At 39.0% G+C, this 27,996-nt stretch overlaps 2 protein-coding genes and 1 long non-coding RNA gene across 4 annotated transcripts; all 3 read right to left on the reverse strand.

The window, feature by feature from the left end:
* Positions 1 to 6,420: 6,420 nt before the first annotated feature.
* LOC136258868 (uncharacterized) lies at positions 6,421 to 9,561 on the reverse strand. The gene is made up of 7 exons (XM_066052218.1): positions 8,571 to 9,561; positions 8,245 to 8,517; positions 7,841 to 8,188; positions 7,682 to 7,744; positions 7,379 to 7,603; positions 6,776 to 7,327; positions 6,421 to 6,726 (listed from the first exon to the last, which is right to left on the reverse strand). The coding sequence occupies exons 1-7, from the start codon at positions 8,689 to 8,691 to the stop codon at positions 6,695 to 6,697; spliced, it is 1,614 nt and encodes a 537-aa protein (XP_065908290.1). The 5' UTR covers positions 8,692 to 9,561; the 3' UTR covers positions 6,421 to 6,694.
* Positions 9,562 to 18,218: 8,657 nt separating this feature from the next.
* Positions 18,219 to 23,056, reverse strand: LOC136258870 (baculoviral IAP repeat-containing protein 7-B-like). Of its 2 annotated transcripts, XM_066052229.1 has the most exons (7): positions 22,684 to 23,056; positions 21,371 to 21,502; positions 20,179 to 21,076; positions 19,535 to 19,612; positions 19,093 to 19,353; positions 18,991 to 19,044; positions 18,219 to 18,898 (listed from the first exon to the last, which is right to left on the reverse strand). In XM_066052229.1, exons 3-7 carry the CDS (start codon positions 21,061 to 21,063, stop codon positions 18,713 to 18,715), a joined length of 1,464 nt encoding a protein of 487 aa, XP_065908301.1. In that variant the 5' UTR covers positions 21,064 to 21,076; positions 21,371 to 21,502; positions 22,684 to 23,056; the 3' UTR covers positions 18,219 to 18,712. The 2 variants fall into 2 exon arrangements, with proteins under 2 accessions (XP_065908301.1, XP_065908300.1); XM_066052228.1 differs by lacking the exon at positions 21,371 to 21,502 and having other exon boundaries at positions 22,684 to 23,055.
* A 1,484-nt stretch (positions 23,057 to 24,540) lies between these two features.
* Positions 24,541 to 27,949, reverse strand: LOC136258883 (uncharacterized). The gene is made up of 3 exons (XR_010703084.1): positions 27,791 to 27,949; positions 25,762 to 26,311; positions 24,541 to 24,974 (listed from the first exon to the last, which is right to left on the reverse strand). It is a non-coding gene; the product is annotated as an uncharacterized lncRNA (long non-coding RNA).
* Between the last annotated feature and the right edge of the window lie 47 nt (positions 27,950 to 27,996).

Genomic DNA, 27,996 nt, shown 5'->3' on the forward strand with positions numbered 1-27,996 from the left:
GGTATATGTATGATTTTCTTACTGCTCTTCCATTTCAAGAGCGGGGAATGCATTTGAACAAATAAGTATCACAGTTCACTACAAACTGAGCAATGTGTACTACTGCTATACTTGATCATGAGCTGTAGACATGCATAATAAGAAGAAGCCAGTGGCAATTGGAAGTGCCAGTGCTTGTGAAATGCTTGGTATGTTTTGCATGCTTGGTACAGACTGCACGTATGTTTGGGATGACTGAGATGACACATGCATGACCAGCACATGCAACATTGTACTATATGTCTATACAGGATGTATACATAAAATTATGAGGATAGGTCGTCATGCTCACACACACCAAATAACTTTAAATTAGAATTACCCTTTATGGCCATGCTGTGTCTCAGTGCAAAGCACTGGCTTTACTAACATCATTGTAGACACCTCGTGTTTATACAAAGTACATGTTAATAAGACAGTTCTCTACTCTGAGTGATCAGCACTACATTGGTACAGTTCTTTAAAAACCTTTATAGTAACAAACAGCTTGATTTGGAGATGAAAAATGACCTCCTGCCTGCACAAATGCATGGAAATCCAATTTTTTGTGGAAGAGAAACAAGTAATCAAGTTTTCCTGGCCTTAGTAAGATCCCATGTAAAGTATCTGTTACTAGCCTGGCCAGAACTGCAGTTTACGCAGTAGCTATATAGCTGTTTTGTTTGTAACCTCAGACCTATAGCCATCTAATCACTGAAGTCACTGTATAATAAGGTCAAACTGGCTATTGAAAATCCTCAAATGTGTCATTTGTGTATGACAATTAACCTGCCTAGGCTTGAATAGATGAAGTCGTGCACAGAAATTTATGCCAATATATATATAAAGTACAGATTTGGTCATGTGAAAACACCATGTCTGCAAGCTAGCTATGTCTGTACTCAAGCATGCAATGTATGCTTGAAATTGTATCCAATTAGGACCCTGAGAGAAGGCTTGAACACTTAAGTGAACTAGAGTATGTACTGATTGCTGATCATGAAAACCTGATATTGTGCACTGTGCATGTTTATACCAGGTACAGTTATCCATATGCATGACTTATCAGTGTGAACAAGTATAACCAGTATGAGTGGTGCAAAGGTAGCACTCATGCAGTATGCTCTATAACCATTGTGTTGTGTCAAGTGTTTCTCAGTAAACATTGAAAGTGTAACCCCCACAGCTGCACCAGGAGAATCATCCCCAGTTCCACTGATAATCATGATACTCATGGTATCTCAATATAACCATAACAAAGACACTATTCATTAATGCTTGTTTGACTCCTCAATGCATGTCGTGTCTGCATACCGATAACATCCCACATTAACTGTATATAGTTAATGAAAATCACAAGTTAAGGTATAAGTTCCACCTGAACTATGTGACCTGTCAAGTGAGACATGGAGAGTTGACATATTGATTCATAAACTCAGTGAGCACACACAGCTATATTCATAAACTTTTATATACGCTCAGACTGACAGACTAACATGTGGTCATAATAATCTTGTGATCAGACTGGGAAGGAATGTCTTAAGATAAGCAAAAACAAATCATTATCAGTTTCCACACAGGAAACCACACATTGTATCATCTGAATCAAATTAATGAATACCATTTTGCTGATCAATGTAATTAGCAAACTATCAAATATATTTTTACACTCTCCATGGATACAGTGAAAAACAAAACAAGAACAACAGTGCTAACAGCTGCTGGTATTATTTCCCTAGAGCATAACATGATTATACCTAGACTAACTGATATACTAACTATAAGTCAAAGTACTGTTGTCAACACTTGTAGCTGCTGAAGTGAGCATACGTACACAACATATAAGGGCATGCAGATAGTGGTGTGTCACAACTGAGTTAGCATTGTGATGTCAGCCATGCATCAAGATGATTGTGAAACAGCCACTAATGATAAGTATCATGATTATGGAACTGGGGATAGCTCTCCTCCACCTGGTCATGAAGTGCACGCAGGGGTTAACTTTCAATGTTTACCAGTTAATTTGATTACCATGTAGAGGGAAACTTTGGCGGGGGGGGACTTTTAGCGAATTTGGCAATTCACTATCAGAAATTTGCCAAAGTTTAAGCCACCAATTACTTGCAGAGCCTGAGATTAGCAATAGATTGAGCTTAAATTTGCCAAAGTTAATTTCTCCAAATGCAATTTAGCTTGCTATTCACCAAACCCTGCCAAAGTTTCCCTCCATACAGTCCTTGTTTCTCATCCACAAAAAAAAAGCGAATTTTCATGCATCATTTTTCATTATTCATTACACTCCAAATCAAGCGATCTATTACTATAAGGTTAGCTAAAGCCACCATTTCTAAGATTCAAGTCACATTTGCTGTACTGCAAAATGATAGCCAGCCATTTTAGCATCAAAATACATGTGCATGCATGTGATTAATATAAGTGGTCAGGATGCGGGTGGTGATGAGAACCAATTATTTAATCAAGTTTACCTAGTGGCCTAACAAATGTCAACATGGATGCACATTTAACAAGGCCCATATTCCATGAGCACGAATATCTTTAATACCAACATATTGCTGGTGTTCCAAACATTTATCTGTACAATGTGTACATACACACTGTGTGAATAAGTTCAGAGTTATCGGAAATTGACATACATCACTATAGCTACATGCCTATAGTATACTATATGCTGTATGGAATAAATCATATCTATCATACATAATAGTGATGACCAGTCATCTGCATTCTTATTTTCATAATGTTATTTTGCATACATCCTGTATAGGACAAAGTACAGCATTATGCTGGCCATGTGTCATCTCAGTCTGTATGGGAGTGTGTACTGACAGGAAATGAAATGTGTACTTGCTTAGGTAAATTACCTGGGAAATTGAATGTGTTCTCTATATCAAAACAATCATGAATGACAGACAAGCACTTTCTGAAATTATTTTTTTACTAGTTATGTAGTGTGCGCACATGTGACATATTGTGTGTGTTTTTTTTTTCTGAAATTGGCAGGTCTACTGTTATAATTATTACTTGTTACACACACTACTTCAACCACTTGGGTAAATGTTCACATCATGGTGGAAATAAGATCAGCACTAATGTATATGGCACAAGCAAGTCTATCGACCAAGGCCAATTATAGCTGTTACATCAACAGAACATAAGAAAGTGAAGTATTTCTTAAGCAGCTACAGCCTACAGGATCAGACAAATACCAACACATCCCTTGAATATATGAGACATAGTTCTGGTATTGACTGGTCTCTCAATATGTAGCTTAACCATAACAAAGACACTATTCATTATAATGCTTGTTTGACTCCTTGATGTGTGTGGGTGCATGTGTATACCAACAACATCCCACTTAACTGTATATAATTAGGACACATAACTGTTGCAGACTTCCTGACTTGTTATAGTTTCAATGTTATGATTGGGTGATAATTGATCATGTGCTACTGTTTACAATAACCAATGAGACGTACTGTAACCAAATATTATACTACTCTACTATGATAACCTCTAGGATAGCATGAGTACTGCACATAGCAACCACACTATAGGACACAGAAGAAAATAGCCACATAATACATCCATATGAAAACTTTCAAACATCCTGCATTCAAGTGTGAGCACATCATGTATACAGAAACAATTGAGGCTGTAAGAGAATCAGAGCTAGCTGGCTACACCCTGCATGGGGACCAGACTATAGTAGCTACCCTACAGGAGGCTATATATTATCATGAGTGAAGGTGAGGTGATCCAAAGTCCCTACCTGACCTGTTGGCATAAACTTCCACACTCAGACAGACTAACATGTGGTCAAGCAGGTACATAGTAATCTTGTGGTTATGGTGAGATTACACTGATTCTTAAGACAAGCATGAACAAATCATTATCAGTTTCCACACATTGTATCACCTGAAATCAATACCATGCACTTTGCTGATAAGGCATAATAGAATGTAATTAGCAAACTATCAAATAATATTTTTTACACAGATCATGCGCTCTCCATGGATACAGTGAAAACAAAACACAAGCAACAGTGCTAACAGCTGCAGACAATTTGGTATTATTTTTCACTAGAGCATAACATTGAATATGATTATACCTAGGCTAACTGGACTGTAAGTTAAGGTATTGTTGTCACTACATGTGCTGATGTGAGCATACATACACAACGTAGCATAGGGGTAGTGGTTTGCCACAACTGAGTTGGGTCAGCCATACTACATCAAGTTGATTGTGAAACATATAATGGGTATTTTATTCATACCTCATACTACATCAGTGTCAAGGAACATACAATATGCTGACCATGGCTTCTGGATGAAGCTGGAATATAATATTCACCACATTGTAGCTATAGATTTCAGGGGTACGCAAAATCACTCCTATATAATATAGGAGTGATTTTGTGTGGAGTACACAAAATTACTCCTATATTATATAGGAGTGATTTTGCGTGGGGTACGTAAAATTACTCCTATATATTATGGGAGAACGCTGATGCATAGGGGTACGCTATATAAATGCTGCCACTCCCATATTATATAGGAGTGATTTTACGTACCCCTACGCAAAATCACTCCTATATAATATGGGAGTGCGTATCCAAATAGTGTAATTTTGTATATATCCATCACAAACATATATACAATAATATTATCATGAGACTATAATGGTCTGAGGTCTAAGGATAGAATACTGAATACAGCTAAGCTTCAAAGGAGAATAAAGCCTATCATTGTACCAAAAGTTAATAATGCTACTATTATTAACTCTTGGTTGTACTATATTTAGCTATATTAGGAAATGTAATAACATTTATGTTTTCATATTATGAGCTCACTTCCTCTCAAATTCAAAACGACAAAAAGCAACCATATTAGGGCATATTATCATCCAAAACAAGTCAATCACGATAATTTGTTTCAGAAATGCAATGTATGGAACCACATCAGCATAACAATTCTATAACCTCTCCAGTTAGTACCAACTCACTATATCCCAACCCAGAAGTTCTCCCTCCCACCCCTCTGGGGTTACAGCAGAGTTAACCTCGCCTTCGTTGACTGAGTTTGGTCAGTTTTGGGGGGGTTACCCATTCCCCTACAATTTACCGTGTCATATGATGAGGTCACTGGTGTGTTAAGGGGAGGGGCTAGCTGGCCAACACCTTGTCAAGCTTGCACAGTACATTGCTGTGGAACCCATCACACAACCCTGATGTCACAACTGGAATGAGTGGAATCCATAGCAGGCTTGCTCATCACAGTCAAGGTGAGCCAATCATGTATTGGGGTTTTATATCTGACAATAATTATTAAGAGTTCTGTTGTTAGGTGAAGGACTAGCACTACATTAAGCATACCACTAACAATGATATTGCATGGCTTGAACATGAATATCCTTTCAATTAGCTGATGGTTTTCTGATACTAACATGTCAGTGAAGTGATTCCAATCATAAACAACCCTTTGTACAGATGTACACACACACATATACATTGTAGTGACACATGTCAACATGTAGTATGCTGGAAACTCTCTTTGGAATAAAGAAGATTGTGTTAAAGCAAGAGTTCATAATATATATACTAAGGAGAGTATCCTACTCTCATATACCCTGTAGAAGGGCGTATCGTGAAGTTATGACGTAACAACAAGATGATGTGGTTTGTGATGTACGAGCAGCTGTAAAAGTGCAAGAATCGTTACCATTATTTCACACTCACGACGCTCAGGATAGCCATATTCACGAATGGCTTAGCAAGAAACACCTACGAAACGGTCTTAACCCATGAAGGAATGATGGTAGTTTGGTGAGAAACGCTTAGAGTTGGAGTTAATCAGGTTGCTAGTAACGTTGTTAGGCATGCATTCAATCGATATTGTGTTCAACTAATGACATCATTAATTATACAAAGAAAAACGGGCGAACTCAGAATTGCTACGTCATAACTTCATGATATGCCCTTCTACAGGGTATATGAGAGTAGGATACTCTCCTCAGTATATATATTATGAACTCTTGGTTAAAGACACTATACATTTAACTTCTCTATAAAGGACAGTTTCCTAGGTTGCTACACATCACTACCAATATTATTCTATACACAACAACCTCCTTTATAACAATAAAATTTCAATGTTTGTTACAAAGAGGTTCCTGCTAGTCTACTATGTACAGGTCTGCCCATCCTACATACTACACACATGTACAACACATGGTCCCATCTACCATGTGTAAACATCAGTTGTAGTGAAAGAATTAAAGCATTTTACAACTGGGTGGACCACACTTGTTCACACAACAGTGACTAATCTCATGAGAACATTACACCACAACAGTGTGAGAACATCCTTCTTACTTGACCACATGTTATATTCATTGGTATTATTATATATACCCAAATATGGCACCTCCATACATACATACATACGTACACTGTACATGATTGTGGTATTGTACACAAAAATAATAAACAAAACTGCAATGAGGTCGTGAGTAAATAAAGTTCTAAATATATTACAAAATATAATAATAGTGACCTGAGTTAGGAGAAGTGAGGTGTTCACCAATTGTTGGATACAATAAAATCATTGAGCAAAATCACCTTGAGAAATGATACCAGTAATTGTCTGCTGTTCATATTTCATTGATCTGGTTTGGTTAGTGCCTCTTTAACTATAACATAATATAATATTAAGCCTTACAGAAACAATCAACAACTTACTTAAAACATCTTGGCCGGTCTGTACTACCTGTATTCCTTCCATTGTTTCTTCATGATTTTGTGTAGCCTGATCTCTAACACTATGTATTTCTGTTTTAATCTCCTTAAGTTGTTCGCTTAACCACCTTTTCTTCACTTCATCCTCAGTAATGGATTTCCTGTAGCCATCTTCAACTCGAGATCTTATTTTCTGGACAGCATCATTAGTGCTAGTGTAATACACTATGTCTACTACTTTATTACTATCTAATAGTTTGTTTGTGTCTTGGTCAGTATGTCTTATGACAAATACGGTCCACGTTTTAGTCTCCACAGCTTCTGACGGCAAATTGGTTATTCTTTGTACAACTCTTCGAAGGTCAGACTCGGTGGCTCTTGGACAGTCACAAACGATTAAAGCCACGCCATCATCTAGCGAGGAGTATAACTCATTTCTGATATCCATGAAAGTCAATGATTCATCTGGCAAGTCAACTATTTCTATGTCAGTGTTCTTTAGCTCACTCACAATCTTATCATCATCCATACAATTGGGACACAGGTATATCATAGCTAGAAGTAGGCCAAGGGATCAAGTAGCCCTTATGTCCACAGACACCTCACCTTTTGCATGTGGGTTAGGACCAGGGAGTTGCTGATAAGCATTATTAACTCCTTTCTCAGTACTATGATAATCTATTGAGGTGGATGAAGTCTGGTCTCTACTTGTGCACTTCCACACAAGTACCACTATTGCTACAATAGCAACAATGCCTACTATTATAACTACTGCTAACACTATGGCTATTATTCCACCAGTGGAGAGTGTGTTACTATCATCCTCTGGAGCTATTGGGGTGAACACATACTGTTATGTCAGGGACACACACAACACACACACAAAGTAATAATACGCCAGATACTCACTTTTTGTAGTAGTGCTTGTGGGTGTGGGTGAAGTTACAGGAGGACTAGGGGGCCTCTCTGTCACTACGGTAACCAGAACAAGGTCAGCAATAACACGCATAAACTCGCCCACCAATTATAATATTATTATCTAATAACATTGAGTGATAATATGCTCACCATTTAAAGTGACATTTCTAACAATACTGCCCAGTGTGAAGCTTATATTTAGTCCAGCTTCATTCACTGTGACTGGCGAGAAGGAGTACTGGGCATATCTCCCAGGTACATCTCGCCCAGACAGCAGACTGCTGCACAGAAATCCTCGCTGGCAAGGCACATGTACACTGTTATTGCCCATATCATCACACGGAACAGAGCTGATGTCAATACCAGGCTCTCCACCTACTGCTCGAGCTGTGATCGTAACGTTATCGCCATCTGTTACAGTAACGTCGCTGTCCGGTAGTACTTCGCTCGCCTCGCCATTGATTTCAGTCACGACGTCAAATTCAACGTCAACTTGAACTAAACGGAACAGAACGGCTATTACTCTAATATCAACTATTAACACTTTAACTTACACACTATAGTCGTCAATGTTATAAATCGGGCAACACCATCGATCCGGATGAAACAGTTCAGCTCCTTTACTCCTATGCTGAGCTTGCTGACAGTCAGGTACAGGTCTACAGTAGAACTCTGCTTATCGGTAACCACACAGATTCCACTAGTGTTGCCGATAAAGTTGGTGTAGGTACCATTACAGTCTTCTATCAGATAGAGCGGAAAAGATGATGGCGAGCCCTTATCGATACACAGAACGTTTGACGTGGTCGTGGACATCGTTAAGGGAACTAGAAGATTCAATAGTTATTAAGGACGAGTCGCCCTAGTATTTCTACCTTACCTTTATCACAACTAGGCCTAGGACAACTGGTTTCGGCTTCACATTCTGGTAGATCAGATCCGTTAACAATCACGAACAACAAAAAGACTACTAGGATAACTACTAAAGTGCTGTTCTTCATGGCACTACCACTCCCTGTACCAAAACAATACTAACTGATAAATTGAATGCAACAATTCGCGGGTAGTTATTGCCAAAATGCTGACTGTACGTACTGACGTCATTTAATTGACGTCTTTAAACTTTAAACTGAGTCCAAGATTAGCCAACACAGCTTCACAACCCAACTACCTGTAACAAGATAATGAAGCATAAGTTAATACAGCAGGAATATACCTAGGGACCCAATTACACAAAGTAGCTTGGGCAACATCTGCATAATTATATTACCTGTATTACTGGCTCACAGCCTGGAACTACTATATAATAACTATGAGTACTTCCAGGCAGTGTGTTACCCATCCATCAACTCTTTGCTACCCTCTAAATTACATGGCACTGAAAGATTCCCAGTCTCCGTCTATCCGTAAAACTCAAGCATGTCAAGTCTCTAAAACACCGGCTTCACATTGAAGGGAATCATTCGCCACAATGATCTTCGAAACATCACTGCTGAATGGCTTTCTAAGGTTTGTTACGATGTGGCCATTGAACCTCCTCTACAACCACTTACTGGGGAAAGTATTGAACCAAGGTCTGCAAACCGACAGGATGAAGCTAGGGCTGATATTCATGCTAGGGGATTCTGGGGGCAGCGACAAAGTGCCTTTTTTGATGTAAGGGTCTTTCACCCTAACGCACGGAGTTACTGCCAATACAGTATCCCATCATTGTATCGGCGCCACGAACTACAGAAGAAGCGAGAATATGGGGACCGCATTAGGGAGGTAGAGCAGCCTTCTTTTACCCCCCCCTTGTTTTTACTACTACTGGGGGTATGGGAAAAGAGTACTTTCTATAGACGTCTGGCTGACCTACTGACCCGCCGAAGTTCAACTACATATAGCCGTACTCTGGCCTGGATGAGGTGCACACTGTCTTTGTCACTGTTGCGCTCTGCGACAGTGTGCATTCATGGTAGCAGGTCCATCTCACTTCGATCAGCTGATGTCTCTCCAAAGATGGGCCGCTTTGATGGGCACAGGGACTACTGAGTCCAACCTGTTTTATCCTCTAACAGTTGTCCAGCACATGCCAACTGGTGCTGGGGGTGGTGGCAAGGGCAGACCATCTAGCCCGGGAAAAAAAAATTTAAAAATTGAAGGGAATCATCTTCATGATGCGGTTGTATAGAAGTTTCAGTGAGTATACCAAACCTGTTTTGTTAATATCAAGACATTCAACCTTATCATGGACATTGGTGAGGCTTGCACACTACTGAATCCCTGAACTAGCACAAATATGATTGGGATTCTCTCCTTCACACAGACATGCTTTGCTAGTTAGTTTATACACTGCAAAGAGTACACAATAGAAAGTTAATGCATTTTACAATTTCGGTCACAAACAAAATGCATAGTATAGCTAGTTGCTGCCACATGTGCATTTGTTGTTGGCATGCAGGTTTTCTAGTGATCAATAGCTGTCTGAAAGTGTCTTTACTAAAGATGAGAATAACTACATATACAAATATAGTAGCACATGCTGTCACTACTTCAACACAAAATACACCGATTAGCTAAATTGTGCATGCATACATACACATTCACACAATGCATTTCATACAAGCTTGACATGCAACAATACCATATATAAATACTCTGTATAGCCATAGATTCAGAGATGTATCTAAAGGCATCTAAAATCTATGGTATAGCCATCCTATGGTCTCACTTTTTAACACATCCAACTCAGCAGATGTCACATTAACAATCCTAGTTGTAAATACAGCCCAACAATGCAAGAGGACCAACAATGAGCTTTTTGCCACTCCACACTGGCTCCATGCACACTACTGGCCATGAGTGGTGGTGTGGTGCTTGGGTACATGTATTGTTAGGTATTGTACGGTGGATGCTGTGTTGTCATCCATAGTGTGTCATCTTGTATGGTGTCCACATCAACATCACTATGACAGTGGGCTGCATATCCATCTCTGTGGTAATGGGTAATCCATGTTCTACTACAACAATATTTATATAATTGTGTCGGACATCACATGTAGTGGGACTGAGGTGTGTAAGTGTTGTTGTTAGTGGTCATTGTGGTGTGTAACAGATTTCACCCCTTGTGGCTGTACAGTGGTGTAGCAGAAGGTGTAGGCATAATTGCTATTAATCCTCAGCTCCACGTCATTGTTCCTTTCACTGTTATCTACAGCTACTAGCTCCACTGGTGGAATATGCTGGTGCTCTTCTTGTTTGTGGTTGTTTATCAACTACAACATAACTTGTTTATTTCTCTGAAGTCTGCATCTCTTTCTCATTTTGGTTGCAGACGACAGCATCCTGTATGTTGATCTCTGTACAAAGTTCTTTCCAGGTGTTGTTGTCTGCTATCCTCTGAAGTCTCTAGCTCATTGTTTATTTCCTGCAGGAATTACACCACTGTCTATCGGTTTACTATTTGTATCTGTTATTGTTGTCTACTATTCTAACTTTCTTTGTTTATTTTCTGTTGAAGCTGTTTATCACGTTACTTGTTTACAGTACATTGTTTACTTGTTCATCAGTCGTGTGTTGTATGTCATTATCTTGTCTACAAACAACCCCCATCACAAGTTTAGCACCTTATCAACACCATCTATATCAGTGAGGTCTATCCGTTGCTGCTGCTCTCGTGTTGAGCAGGCTTTCTCCGTTTTGATTATTAGCATTACCATGACGACTAGGCACTACTTCAAAACCTTCTTGCACCACAGCCCACCAACAGGTAGCCAGTAGCTGCAATAGTTGACAAGCAAGTCGCGTTGCACTGGACCACCCCTTTCTTTTTGCCATAGCAACACGATAACGCCATCTCCGTTTACAACCGGATATTAGAGAAAAATTTACCAAGGCATGGATTGATTATAAGAAGGCTAGAAAGTGTCTGTTTGCTCTTAGCTTCTCTATCTAGCCCACAAGATTACTGGAGTGATGTTACAAGCAGTGCCAGGTTGGGGGAGGTCTTGAACCTCTCCAAAAAAAATTATACATAGATGTGCTGTGATGTTTTATCCTATTTGTAACTTTTAGCTACATAAATAGCTACTATCATAAAAATGCTGTACCCCCAAATCAGCCTGCATGCTAATTAAAGCCCACACTAAATATATGAGTACTAGTGTTGTATAAATGTGCACAGTTAGCTGTATACAAGTGACAGTGTATAGTCAAACAATATTGCCGGAAGTGCTGTATACAGGCTGCATAAAATAACTGCAAACCCTGGCCCATCTGCAACAATTGTACACTATAGAAACATCAAAATCAAGCTATTCACCAAATGTGCATGATAAATTTGCCAGGCAAATTGAATAGTAACACAGTATAACTAGCTATTCTAATAAACTGCTGAAGTCAGCCATATACATTCAATTTCAGAGGTCTAATGTTCAAGTGGGTAGTATGTATTTAGACAATAGAAACCTTGAGCTTTCAAGATCGAGATACTCCGCTAATAGAACAATCATTTCTAATCATGCTCTCAGATTCCATCTCAGTGGGTTTAATTGTCAGAAATTACCTGGGGGACATGACTGTACATGGCATGCTTTGCATTTAAGGTGTGCCTTCCGTGTAGTGTCGTTTCAGTTTAGTGGTCTGCATTGATCAAGAGTAGTAAGGATCAGTGACAGTTTCTGTTATGGGTCATATGTATGCTATACAAAGGACCATCATTATTTGCAATATCCCTAGCAGGCTTAAAGTGCCTGTATGGGATTGTGCTGCAGATGCCAGTTTTCATGTTGTATACTCGTGGAGCTGGGATTCTTAATAGTATGCAGTGATGGTTCTATTTGACTGACTGCTCTATTACAGTATCTCAATCTTGTTTGTATTTTTATTGGGGGGGGATATTCCACCATGTGGATCTGCCAGCAAGTATCTAGCAGTTAGTAGTTCCTTGGTAGCACCAATCTCCAACCATAATTCCTAGACTGCATGTTGTGGGGGATCAAGTCACCACTGGGTCTGGTTGTATTCTTCAATGTTTCAATTACATGTTTCAGACTCCCTGTATACACAGGCTTTAGTCTTTTCACAGGTCCCTAGTGGGATAGCATTTAATAATAATCTACTATTTGTAAACTGTAACAAACATCAAAGGACAAACAACCGAACACTAACATCACAAGATTAAAAATAGTACACTTGAAGTTGAGAAACTGCTACATGAGAACAGGAGGATAAAAGTGAAAGTAGTAAGGCTCGGTCCTTATACAGAGGTCTCAGGGGCGGATCCAGAGTCTGGAAAGAGGGGGGGCACCTTGCTGAAAAAAAGTTGAAGAGCAAAACAAAAAAAAAAGGTCACAACAATAATAGCTAGTTATCCTTTACCAAATATATTATATCACGTATATTATGTAAAATAAAATCCTATTTATAGCTTCCTAAGTAAGTTACACTTCCCCATGAACACTGTGACTGCTTTATTAGAGTGATTGGTGATTGACTGCTCTATTAGAGTATCTCGATCTTATATACATTTTTTTAAGGGAGGGGGGGGGGCACGTGCCCCCTGTGCCCCCCCTGGATCCGCCCCTGGGTCTGAAGGGCATTCTGTTGCAGGAAAATTTGAGATGATATAAATTAATACAACATCAATATCGTGTCCTGTACAAAAACTCCAATAGCAGCTTGTGGTATATTTTTGATATACTACAGCAAACTAGCCTATAGAATTAGTATATCACTTGTACATTTGATATACGCATCTGATTGGCTAAAAATTTTAGATAGTGTTTGATTGTTTTACCAGTTAGGGATGTCCAACTTGACAACTACTGCTACCATAGTAACCAATACTTGTTACCTAGCAACAACATTGTTGTCCGTTGCTAGGCAACCACCACCGATTTTAGAAATGATTTTGACATCATAGCAACGGTTGCTAAGCAAACACCAAAAAGCATGTAACTAGGTCAGGTCTATATTTTGATGCCTAGCAACAGTTGCTATGGATTGTTGGACCGATTTTCAAGAAGATCGCAGGCTGAAACACATGTGCATACTCCTTGAGCATGCTAATCACAAGAAATTACTTACCAGTACTAATAATGGTGTAAAAATGTTAGAAATTGCTGTTACTGCTTCCAAGTGGGAGACGAGATGTTGTATTAACATATTATACTACAGATATCATGGTATTCGAAATATATACCAAAAGATATACATATTTAGGAAAGGGTGCCATAGTGCAAGGCAAAGCCCCGCACTATAACATCTTTTCTAAGTTTGTATATCTTTTGGTATATATTTCGAATACCATGATATCTGTAGTATAACATATACATATATATATATATATATATCTGGAGGTAAAATATTGTGTGTATAGCTAATTATATAAGGCGCTATAGTTAGCTATCTGACAAGTGTTCAATGTCAGGAACAAAATGTAACCGAATTTGACAAAACCAGGCTTCAACACACATCCAGTCTTATGATTTTGAGATATCATAACTCAAAGCATACCATCAGCTTCAAATTTTCACCTATAGTTTCATAATGTTATGGACGGAAGGATTATGTAAAAATTCCAGGTCAAAACCATGCTGGTAGGTTATGTTACAGGTTGTCAAAGTCAAAGAATTGGATGTGTGTGAAAGCCAAATTCACAAATACTGCCCAAACATCACCTCTTCAACTCTCAAAACCTTTATATCATTTCCATTTCTGATAATTAATGCTGTAAAGAATGTTTACAAAGTAGCTGCAAAGAGAAAAAAAAGCTGTAACAGAATAATTTATGATGGTAATGGCGCTAATACGGATGGAGTGAATCAAACATGAAGATGTAGTGGGTGAAAGACAGATACATATGAGGTTAAACAAGTGTTGTTTCTATTAATTGTCGGACCCTCCAACCAAAACTTAGCTACCTTCTTAGTGTGTTTTATAATTGAGTTGTTCCGGTCAGTGTTAATAGTTTTTGGTGGCACTTGACTGTCAATGTCAATAGCCATTTTTCAATTTCAGCCAAAATGTGGTGAGGCTCTGGCCTCACTGGTTGCACCTATTCTGATTCCCTTGCATGAGCAAATAATTATTGTGATTTATATATTTAATCATCACAATAAAGTTTCAGTGGTATAGCTATCTAGCTTTCAAAACTATGATAAAACAAAGCTGAAGATTGTTTCTGCATAATTTGTGCAGTTCACACATGTACACAACACACACATGCACATACTCTCTCTCACAGGTACACTTTACTCTAGGATACTAAACTCAACGATTTTCGCTTAGGTCCCTGGGCTAGTGGTGAAGCTCCTCGTACAGGCTCTGCCTTCTGTGCAAACTCTCCAGTGCCCAACTGGTAGACTTGATAATAATAAATACACTTGTATTTAGTCACACGTACTGTCACATACAACTGTACATGTTGCAACAGCAAATTAATACTGAGTATTGCACTTTACCTAGCCTAAAACCAAACAAGTAGACCAGTTTCCATAACACCTTAGGAATATCCAGTGATGGTAGTGCCAAAAGCAGCTCCAGAAATTTTCACAAGTTTCCAAATTAAGCATGTGTAGCTAGGGAGTCTGGAGGCATGCTGCCCTAGGAAATCTAGGGGGTGGGGGCATGCTCCCAGGAACACTTTCAGGTCCTAAACACTGATGTATGATTTTAGTTTATGTTTGGTTATTTTTAAAATACAAAAATTAATGTGTAGAGGTTGACTGCTCTATTAGAGTACTTTGATCTGAACCTTTTGATGTTTAAATCGATGCAAAATCGATCTTAATTTCCTTAACATATTTGACCAGTTTCTGGAAACCTCAGAACTCCCCCTGGATCTATTTCTACATTTGCTTGTCACTATTGTGAGTACTGTTTCCAGCTCCTGCTTCTATGGTGAGGGGGATACGTCACCATTTTTAACACTTGATACAAAGAAATCTTTCCCTCCTTCTAAATAGAGCACCAAGATGTCCTCAATCTTCTCCTGGCTGATATAGTAAGTAGTGTCAAATCAACCAACACCTCCAACTCAAACAACTCTCTCTCTGTGATGACAACAACAATATTGTGTACCAGTGCTGTTACCCTCAGTGTGGTCATCATAGGGAGCCTATTTCTAACAAGACCACCTTATGATCATATTATGTGACCACAAAAACAGGGTTAAGTGGATGTTAGTTTTGCAAAGCCAGCCACCTTATGTTTTCCACCAGGTCAGGACAAAGGACTCCAGTCAAAAGACTATCCTAGTTTATCGTTGCCAACTAACATTACCTGGTATATGGGCATTCTGTAGCAAGAAGACTATGGAGGATTACCAGACCCTTTCCTCCCTCAGACAAGAAAGCAGGGCTGACTAAAATATATGTAATTGTTGCAAGAGGACGACAGTTGGTTATCCAGTTGACTGTTCTATTAGAGTATTTTAGTGACATGTTGTATAGCAGTAGTGTACTGTTAGAGCATGCTTTATTGGAGTAACTGAACAAGTATATAATATTACGTGAATGTGTTTATGCTACATACTAATATATAAAACAAACTTGCCACTGTTGACCACCACAGAAATACCAGTCCAATATGCTATACATATAATTTGGTTAATGAAACTTGATGGTGAGACTGTATGGTTGCTGTATAATAACAACATATAGAACTTTAGACCACAGCAAGATGATTTACTCAAATTTCATTGGCTACTTACAGGTATCTAAATCCTGTAGATCCCTTGTTTATGTCCCAATAGATTATTTCTTGGACGATACAAACCACGGCAATTATGTGCCTGTAACATTGTCATTGACAACAGACTACTCCTTGTCAGCAATGACTACTGTTAGAGTATGCAAATGATCAGCACCCTTTAATAATGTACAATCTAGGATCATGCTCACAGTAAAGTTCTACCAAGCATGTTACTAAAATACTCTAATAGAACAGTCAACTGGATAACAAAGTGTCTTCCTTATGCAACAACTATTAGTGTTGTGTAGCCAGCCCTTTTTTCTTTTTCATTGGGTTGGTTGAGCCAGAATACCATGTTGTGGGAGTGTGGATATTGACTGAACTGGTTCACCATTTATATTAAACTGCATACAACACACACTAACAAATGTACTATACATACGGTCCATCATCTTTCTTCCTTTCCCACCAAAGTGTATAGTTTCGATGATAGTTTACTGATTAGTGATTGACTGCACCAGTGTAATTTCAGGTGTATTGGTATGTGCATGAAAGAGCAAAGGTTTGTAAGTATAAAATTATTATAAGGTCAAAGATATGCTGAGAGTGACTTCTTTTCACCATTTTTGCTCCAGTTCATTGTGCATGATGCTACTGTGCTGCATGCTGTTTAGCAGTAAAATTGTCAGTTAGGACATACAAGTCTAGTATCTATGGCTAGGAGAGCTATAGAGCTATTACGACTGTCTTCTGAACTACGCATATGCATAATAAACCTTGATCCCAGCTGTTCATCCTAACTGTTTATATTGATTAGTCTGATGTAGAAAAAATATAATATCTAAAGAAGGTACAATCAAGGGTTACAGAGTACACTTGCAGGGGCAGCAGGAGACCCTTTCATTTAGGAGGGGGGGGGGGGGGGGACTGGTGTGTAGTTATGTTTCTCAAAGTATATCCAGGGTGATGACACATCTATACTGTGTGAAGCACACTAGCATGTGAAGTATGCCAATCAAAGGAGGTCTGGGGGGATGCACCCCCTCCTCAAGAAAATTTTGAGTAGCATGCTGTTGTATAAGATGACTGCTCTATTAGACTATCTCAAGAATTTATTAGTATCCAGTGGACCTATATTGGGGGCTGTGGGCATGCCATCCTCAAATAATAAAAAAAATTTTTTTTAAAGCTCAAATCTGAGAATGATTTCAGCAGTCACCATTAATATTTAGTGTTGCATTCAGGGTGACTAGTCTATTAGGTAATTTACAATCAGCGCATGTAATTGTTCAATGACAGCTAGAGATAATTGTAGAGAGGCTAAGCCCCTCCATAATCTCTTTGGGACTACAGATCCCTGTCTTCACTGCCCCTTGTAGGAGCAAGAGTTCATAAATTTATATTTTTGGTAGGACACTTCTGAAGAATTACGGATGGTCCTTAACGATCACATTCTGTAAAGGTGGCTTTTGTCACATGTACACCATGCAGGATTTTGGCAGGTGCCATTCATTTTAGGGGAAACCCCACTAAACAGTATTACCAGAAGTTACTGACTCACTTGACATAGCTCCAATATTGTGGACTTGACTAGTGTCAAATCCTCCATATAACCCACTGAGGGAGTGTAGGTACATGACAAAGCTGGGCAGTTCAACATGCATAATGCAGTATATTGAACATTGCTGGCATTCACCTATAGTTCGCCCATTCACCTTGTCTGCCATACTTATAGGCATGTACTGGAAAGCTCTACTAACCTAACCGTTGTAGTGGTATACCAATGGAGCTATGAAATCAATACAGCAATCACCACGCAATGACGAGGGCAATGATGTACGCATTTGTGGTTATGTGGGGACACAGAGATGATTCTATTAACATGTAACATGATACATAATACCTCAAGTTCTTACTTCAACTGATGAAACATTATGAGAAATGATACAAAAAGCATGTGGTGCACTAATTTGAGACAACTAAAATCATAGTTTATTGGGAAAAAAAAACAACTACACTACACTACAGCTGTTATGTATTTAAATAATTCGAACAAAATTCACTCTGCAAGCTCAAGTAAGCTGTAATGCTACAAATATGTTTAGCAAAACAATCACTGTCAAATTTAACATCTTAAATAGCCTGAACACAGTAAGAGTGAATCAACATTTAAATAAGCTTAAACAATAAAAAACCCGTTTCACTTTCAATTTTTAGACTCCTATGTTAATAACCTTAGCTGTGCATCTGATAAAAGCAAAACAGAAGCTACTGTATTACAAACTTTAGCCTCTCACACTTGTGCACTTTTTACAGAAAATATGTTGTTACTGGGAGTTGCAGTTCTTACAAGTAGACATGAACAATGCTTAATATCAGACGTCTGCAGAATGGACATCGTTGAGTAAATTCCTGTCTGATCAGTGTAGTACAAAACGAACAGGCAGTATGTCCACATGGCTGGAACATAAAGTCCACCTTATTTTCCATACAAACTTGACATCGACCAAAAGTCGTCAAGTCATCTACAACCTAACAAATAACAAAGTGTGTATTATCACATGATTTTATGCAGTCTGCAATGCAGTAACACCTCTGGATAATAAAGCAAACAGCGTACTTACATTATGACTCCCTGACACAGGATCAACGTTGTTGTTCTCTACATCTTTATTTAGCTGAAAAAATGAAGCGCAATAAATAGAAACACAATAGTCAATGCTTACCCTACACAGATCAGCATGTGACCATCGCGGTTTGATCACATCAACGGCACATCTTGCCTGGCTCATGACAGCATAGCGAACTTTAGGGTGAGTAGAACAACATTCTGGTGAATCTGTAGAATCCGGAGCAGAAAAATCTGGAGGGATGATACATCCCTGAGAAGCACTTCCATCCCAGCCTTCTTGTGGTGGACAGTTAGTACTGAACTGACTTCTTTTAGTCAGTGTTTGTGAGTGGAATGACTGTCCACTTGGTAATGTCTACAGTAGCGATATAAATTACCTTCACAACCCCCAGCAACTTCTCATACAAAATACACTATAAAATGATTATTTGACAACACGTCAAATGGCCCTGTAAGAAGATAACACACAAATAAAATATCACAAGACTGAACACACAATTTAAACTGTGAAAACCAGCATGATATGTTACACTTACATTAGTAGGGAGGTTGTCCTCGTCCAAAGTGCTTATGATGACGATACCTGTTGCTGGTGCTGACAGTGACTCATCATACTACATGTATGAAATACCCGAGTACTGAATAAGTGATAGCACACTCAAAACAACTACTACCCACTTACAGAACACACACACACTCCATGTACAATACAGTATAGTATAGACGGATGGACAGACACCTTTATATAACAAAGGTGTCCTGATTGTCAGTTAACACATGTTGTATATGTTTTTGTACATATGGCAGGGATGGAAACATAAGACAAGTCTCCATCGCTTCTCTTTTCATATCACTTGCTTTCACAAAATTGTTTGAAATTTCAAAGTTCCCTACAATCCCTTCGCTTTGCAACACATATGCTATGGTGAGTTTGGGACTCGTTAAACTGAACCCCAGTAAAGTCCACCTTATCTTGGTTTCTCAGTTGGTCCATACTACAGTTCATTCCACGCTATAGCAAAGTTTATAGTTGTATGAATGGGAGCTACGGTAGCTTTGACTTTTACAGGAAACCCAATCATAACAGCTGAATATACTTTGTTCCATATTTTAGGTGGCCTGCACTATACAACAACCACTAAACTATATAAACACTACCAACACGTTATCATATACCTACCACAGACTGTTGAATTTTACTAGTAGCATCCAAAGTAGTAAAAACACTGTGACCATCCTTCTTCTTTGATTTGATACTCTCCCGAGATAGCCCAGACAATGGAGGAAGGTTGGATGTCCTTAGTTGGTAAGTCTTGCTGGAACCACCTTGCTTCTGCTTGACTTTTAGACGAGGTCCTTGCTCTAAAGATTGCTTTTTACTCTTGCATGACAAGCTTTGGAGAAACACACAGTCAGGGTTATATCTCTGATGTACACTAAGAGGTATATCTCCTTTTAACCAGTTACGATATCTGACTCCACACTGGAAACACTGTACTAGAGATCCCTCCCCGGTGTATACAAACCCTACTTTAGCAAGCTGTTCAGCATGGACTAGATGCTCCAATGGCCAACTTGCAAATGATTCCATCCTCTCTACTTCAGACTGGTAATTTGTACGTATAACTGATCCTGAACAATCATCTTCTCTCCTCTCATTAGGTAATTGTAGTTCACTGAACCCAGTCACAATGGTGTGGACAGGTTGATGACTGAAATAAGGTAAAGAGTTTGATTGTACAATACTTGACATTATCTGATGTTTAGAAGGAGCAACAACTAATTCAACTTTTCCCTTTTCTCCTTTTATTACTTGTAGTTGTTGTCTGACAAATGAACAAGTAGGACTCTCCTCTTTGTGTCTCAGTAATGGATCCATGTGTTTAGTCCACCCATCAAGTTTGATGTTACAATTGAAGCAGTAGGCAAGATCTTCCTGACCAGAATATACAAACCCTGCCTCTGACATTGAATGAGCATCCAGTGATCCTTTCCATTTTGATGTAAATGTTCTCATCCTGCTGTCTAACTGTTCATATTGACTCAAGTCAGGTGGTTTAGCCATCACCTACATTTAACTAAAGGTTCAGAAAGTAGTAACAACTTCACATATTAGCACGTAACTACTGGTACAAGTCCTAGCTTTGTTCATTTTGTTACAAGTTTTGCGAAGAATGATTTTAACTCTTTGGCCCCTAAAGCCAATATTTTGGCTTTGGTTCTTAAAAACGAAAGTTATTTTATGAAAAATATGTGTTTTGACATATAAATTTGGGCTCTGTTACTCCATGTAGGAACAACCTATTCCTTCATGGTTTGTGTTAAACTACTCATGAAGGATAGATCTACAACATCATATAACTTTTACTAACCTTCTTTAATCCGTCTTTCCTTTATGACAGGTAGTATCATAGCAATCATCGAATGATCATAACAATCATCGTCTTAAAAACGGCCGAAAATTCTTTTAAACGCGTATTGGCCTTACTTCACACTCGATCATGCTACAATGTTTGGATAAAGCTTAGGGTATAACCCATTAACCACAGAGTAGCGTGGTCCAAACCATATATTTATAGGATATTTCGTTTATGAGATATGTGCGTTTGAACGCATGCATGTAACAAAAGCCAATATATTGGCTTTTGCGTTTAATGGAACACTTTTCTTTATCAACATAGGGGCCAAAGGGATATAATTATTAAAGTTACAGGCTAGTCACACCCACAGTATAAATTTTGCCATAATCTCACCTAATGTGTACTTAAGCAAGCAATCAAATTAGCTTCACCAAATTTATTTTTATGGCTGTTGATATTTAGTTGGTCATTGAACAAGTTGATAACTTGAAAGGATAGTCTGGTAGTCTATGAGGCCTCCACTATTGTTTTTCAGTTGTTAAATGCCTGTAAAACTTGGAAGGGAAGGTAATTCACAAAGTCTTAAGGAGAGTTACCATACCCAAATTTCAGACCATTGAAAAGAACCCACCTTAGAACAAAGTTTACTCATGCAGAAGCTTAATATAGACTTTTACTTCTTACAAGCAAGGCCATTTAATGATTTTGATCACATGGGTGTGTATGGACAAACATAGGCAGACAAGTAGGTACGTACACACGCACACACACAGTTATATGAAAACAATTTCAGCAAACCAGGAAAAAAACTTAGAGAATATAAGAAAAAGCACCACTGCTTGCTTTTGGTTTTTGCACTACAATGGAACCACTCTAACCCCACGAACCTAAGAGCAACAAACAATGCCCTAATCCTAATTGCGCATCCTAGGAGTGCTGTTAGGGGTGGTGTTTCTAGTCCTACAAGTGAGTTTTTTTTATACCTAATGTTCATACAACAAATGACTGGCTACATAAATATGAGCACTGTGACAGGCAACCAGTTTAACATCCACTTCATACTTTTATATACCCCACTCATGGCATCTCGAGACTGTCCCGATCTGCACCATCTTATCACACCAAGAGTTGTGCTGTGTGTCAAAACATAATACTCACATTTGTTGTCCTCACTGGCACTAAATCTTGCTAATTTTCAATATAAGCTATTAAGGAAGTGTCCATAAAGCAACAAATACACAGTATCACAGGAGCCATTTCAGGCTTTGTGCGTTTTTTTTTTGTGAACTAGGACTGGTCAGCACTGTACAGACACCAAACCGTACCTTAAACCTTGATGTGACTGCGTATACGTAGATTAAACAGTTGGTCTGTGTCTGTGTCTCCAAACCTCAATGGACACTAGTAAGAAAAGTCACCGACATACGTCTTTAAGTCCTCGTTTCACCCATGTGGCGATGCCTTAGGCGACGAAGTAAAAGATACGGTGCGAACCACTGCAATCGTGAAAGCTAGCAATCTTAACAAACAACTCCCACCTTCTTCTTCTGTAATGTAATAATAAAAACCTGTATACCGAACTTATATCTTTGATAGAAAACATGAGCTGGAACAGCTTGAAAAACAGGTTTTTACAACAAATCATTTTTTGAAGGTAGTAAACCACAGTCTCGTGCTGTTCAGCCACCCGCGCTAATTATATAATTATCACCCCCGCTAAAACGCGTTTATTAGCGCTTTCTTTATTAAGTGTAAACGCTCAGCTATCCAACTACTAACTAGGGACCTGTGTCAGCACTTTACCATCTAGTGCTGGAGAAGAGAAAAAGCTGAAATGCTGCAACCACACTCATGGTACATTATAAAAACACACACACAAAAATAAAGCAAACAATTACACCTGTGCATGTTGTTGTGGACAACTAGATTGTTCTATGGTCCATGATGATGAAGTGAGACGCCTGAATAATAGACAGGACTTTGTATTCAATACACATTGAAGTGGTAGACACCAAGAATTCCTTGTCAACCTAACAAACAAATATTCAACTGATTACATTGCTGTTGCTCTTAGTTGCATTACACATTAGGCCACTCCAAATAAATTCTTTGTTTCCTGTCAAGTATATATATATTTCCATGTGGTCTTTTTCGCTGGTATTCAAGCCAACATTACAGCCATAGCAAACTGCATAAGCTTGAACCTCGACCTATTAAAGCAGCAAGTTAGCAGGTAGCTATAACAAAACAGTGCTGACTTGCTAATAGGAAGAATACAAAATAATGGAATTAATACTTGACAGTGAATGGACCTTAATGACGTCACAAGCACAAGATGGCCATGTTATTTGGGGTACTAATGTACAGGCGACTATGGAGAAATTCTTTTGATTGATTATTATTTCAGCCAGGGAAGAAAATATCAAGCTCTAAGCAATAGGTATGGTTACAAGACAATACAATAAACGAATTGTATCACATTCCGGAAAATTTTCGAGATAATTCATCACTTGTGTGCAATAGTTATACCCATACCTGTTGGCTACTGGTCGGTATCTTGCTTCACGAGTGAAATATGATCGATCAAAACAATTTCTCCATAAGCGTCTGTACATTAGTACCCCAAATAACACGTCCATCTTGTTGTATGTGACGTCATTGTGGATAAAGTCCATAGTAAACAGAGAATATATTTCTTAGCTACCCTATACAAGTCATACCTGTTGCTAACAGATCTTACATTGTTTTAGTCACATTGCTCCACACTGTAGTTCCACAAATCTCAAGATAGCTGAAATAGACAGTATAGTAAATAAAAGTAGTATACACACTATAGTGCCACTAGAACCTTGCAGCACTTATGGACTCCCAATATGACACACATGCACGCACACACACGCACACACATGTTAACACTATTCACCTTAACCATGTCAGCACGAGCATATTGTGGAGCAATCATATCGGTGATGAGCAGCAACAGACTCTGGGTAACTACCAACAACAGGAATGCTTTGATAAGTGTTAACTGGAGGAAAATCTGGACATGATGGAGAAGAGAAGTCAGGAGGAACAATACACCCTTGAGAAGCTCTCCCATCCCATCCTTCTGATGGTGGATGATCAGTGGCAAACACTGTTGGCACTGACAAACTGACTTCAAATATTGGTGAATGCTGCAAAAGGGGAAAATACTCTAAACAAACATTTCCATCACATTACACAGTGCAACTTTGTACACGAGGAGTAATCATATCCTATGGACAAGGGAGCGTGGAGATCTGTATCCTATTAACTTTATAAGCAAAATTCAAACATGGAGTCTTGTGTTGGTGATGCACTATATACATGCAACAGGTACGCTAAGTGCAACAGGGATACACAGAATGGGCCACTGCTCCATTGTTTTGTGCTAATGCTTTGACAGGAAGACTTGTACTGTCAAGATGAAAAAACACAATTCGTCAGAGTAACATCGTGTCACTATAGCGAATGCAGAAAAGCTGTCCTGCAATGCCTGTGCTTTCAATCTTCCGTCGTGCCAATCAACTTTGTTTCCATAGCTTCACTTTGCTTTCGTTGTGCTGGCAACGAGCATGTGCCTCCTTATGGTGTTCTAATCATAAAGGAGTTTTAAAAGTTAATAATATACAGCAACCATGTTTGAATTCTGTATACAGTGTTACATGCTCTCTTATAGGATTTGATATGCTCCTGATCATACACATAATACCATCTATAGAATCAATTGCAAATAGAGGTCAAAATCTACTTGACATAACCACTATAATGATCAGGTGGCTACTTCCATGAAACCAAGAGTTCATAATATATATATATACTGAGGAGAGTATCCTACTCTCATATACCCCTGTAGAAAGGCATATCTTGAAGTTATGACGTAGCACTTCTGAGTTCACCTGTTTTTCTTTGTATAATTAATGATGTCATTAGTTGAACATGGTATCGATTGAATGCGTGCCTAACAATGTCGCAAATTAACTCCGGCTCTAAGCGTTTCTCACTGAACTACAATCGTTCCTTTATGGGTTAAGACTGCTTCATAGGTGTTTCTTGCTACTGTTGCTAGGCCATTCGCAAATACGGCTATCCTGAGCGTTGCGAGTGTGAAACGGTGCTAACGATTTTTGCATTTTTACGGCTGCTCATACGTCACCAACTACAACATCTTGTCATTACATCATAACTTCACGATATTCCCTTCTACAGAGGTATAAGAGTAGGATACTCTCCTCAGTATATATATTATGAACTCTTGATGAAATGTATAACCTTTTCATACAAATGTCACCAACTTTCGGCCTATTCACAGAAACCATCCACTCCCAATGTTTTAAAAATACTAAATTACTCATTAATGTATAACAATTATGCTTGCTTACCATAGTGTACTCAGTTCTGTGACCAGTATCCAGGATATTGGTGGTCAAAGCAGTTATTAATCGTGATGTTGTAAACCTCCATTTCTAGGGGGTGGCAATGGAGGAGGGGGTGGAGAGGGTGGCAATGGAGGACGGGGTATTCCACTATCTTCCAACTTTGGCATTAGAGACCCCTTTATTTCTGTAACATCTGGTGGCGGTCTTATGCCCTGACTAGAAGGTGTAGTTGCACCATTAAGCTGTGTACTGCAATAGCCACTGTCACTCATTTCAGCAAGCTGCTTCGTTGGAGACCGCATGACAGTAACATTTGAAGATGAAGGCACAACATTTTTACTGGGTTTACTTGATGATCCGGTCCAAACTTTTTGATACACATCTGAATTAACCCAATCCAGGCATTCTATTTCTTCAAACAGCCACTACCTTTCTGCCCTAGATTTGTTTCCTCTATCAGTAGCACGCATGTTTATCAGTGAGTTATCAGTGAGTTATCATCTTCTCTACTTGATCCCGTTCCAGTTACACCAGCCACAACCCCAGACATGTTCTATAGAATGATTGTAACAGAACAGTAAAATGCATACACATCTCATTATGCATGCTGTGTGGTAAAAATACCCACTAGGTTTACCAACTTTTCCAACTATATTACGATTGACTGCTGGATGATAAAAACAAGTGATGAAAAAATACATAATGTAATCAGTTCTGTGCTGATTGTAAACCATTAGCGAATGTCAGTCGTTTCGTCATTGTGTCTTGATAAGGCTTCACCAGCCCATCCCATACAACCACCGCTTTCAAGAAACGTACACTTAATTAACTGGTTTTTAACTGCTTTGCAGCTTCTAATCGTTCCTCTACGCTATCTACTGCTTTTCGAAAACATGAACTAGAGAAACGTTGTGCCTATGAGGAACGGATTCGGGAGGTGGAGCATGGGAGTTTTACCCCCCTTGTTTTTTCCACTTCAGGTGGCATGGGAAGGGCTGCTACCACCACTTATAAACATCTTGCCCGCCTGCTGAGCGAGAAGTCGAGAAGTGGAATTCCCCATATTCTGTGGTGATGGGCTGGCTCCGTTGTAGTTTGGGGTTTTCCTTGCTCCGTTCTTCACTTATGTGCATCAGGGGATCACACTCAAGATCCAAGTGTCTGTGTGTGCCTCCAGCAGTTGATCTTGCTGTTGCTGAGGGGCACCTGCCTGCCCATTGAACCCTGGGCATGCTGTAGGTTATAATTAATTTTTCAAATATTTTGTTAGCATTCTATAGAGATGTGTGGGAGCATAGATAATAGACACCCCTACCTGGATTGGAAGCACACGTATACTGCCCATACAAAACTACTGTTCTATCCGCGTTTCGCGCCTGAAGTTTTCAAACACTCTTTTTCATGCGAAGATTCTGTTTTACTGTCTGGATACAGCTCGGTTGCTTTAACTAGTAAGTTTAGTAGATTGTTTCTTGGGTGGCGATTGGCCTACTACTGGTATAGGCGCTTTCCGTATAAAAAGTATTTGAACATGTTTGTGAAAATGGCGGGGTGAACAAGTTTAGTTTAAGGCTGATGCTTATTACTAACTAATGCTACGTGTACTGGTATGTGTTTCATGGTATATTCGCTCCAGTTTAGTCAAGTATCACCTTTCGCGCCTGTCAAACTTCTAGCTAATACACATCAGTACACCCACTATGAATAGGCCAAACCTTATATTCCATAGCGGTAGGTTTACTACTCACCAGTAAGCAAAGCATGTTCTTATAAAATATACTCCCGGTACTGTGTACAGTATAAGGGGCGCGAAGCGCGGATAGATTAGGTGGCGCTTAGAAGTTTCCAATCCAGTATGGGGTGTCTATTATCTATGGTGGGAGGAAGGGAGTGCCATTAGGGCCGGAGGAAAAAAAAAAAAAATTTTTTAATTAATACCGTCCGAAATAGGACAAACATCACATACAATTAACCAGTGTGAGATTCGTACAAGATGTCAGATACACTTTTACGCGCGTGCAAGATAACTTACCGAAACCCAAAGATTAATTTCTATTCACGTTCTTGGCTTTTTTCGGACTGGCTGCAATCTGTACACTCTCCTACGTTCAAGGTTTCTCTTTCCCTCGCTCTTTCCTTTTGAGTGGGATTAATAATCTCTCGGGTATCACGTGTACCGTACAATCATGTGCCTCTTTCCAAAACCACGCCCTCTTTAAAATAACTATGGTAACCAAC

This window comes from Dysidea avara, chromosome 6, assembly GCF_963678975.1.
Source record: "Dysidea avara chromosome 6, odDysAvar1.4, whole genome shotgun sequence".
Classification (NCBI taxonomy): domain Eukaryota; kingdom Metazoa; phylum Porifera; class Demospongiae; order Dictyoceratida; family Dysideidae; genus Dysidea; species Dysidea avara.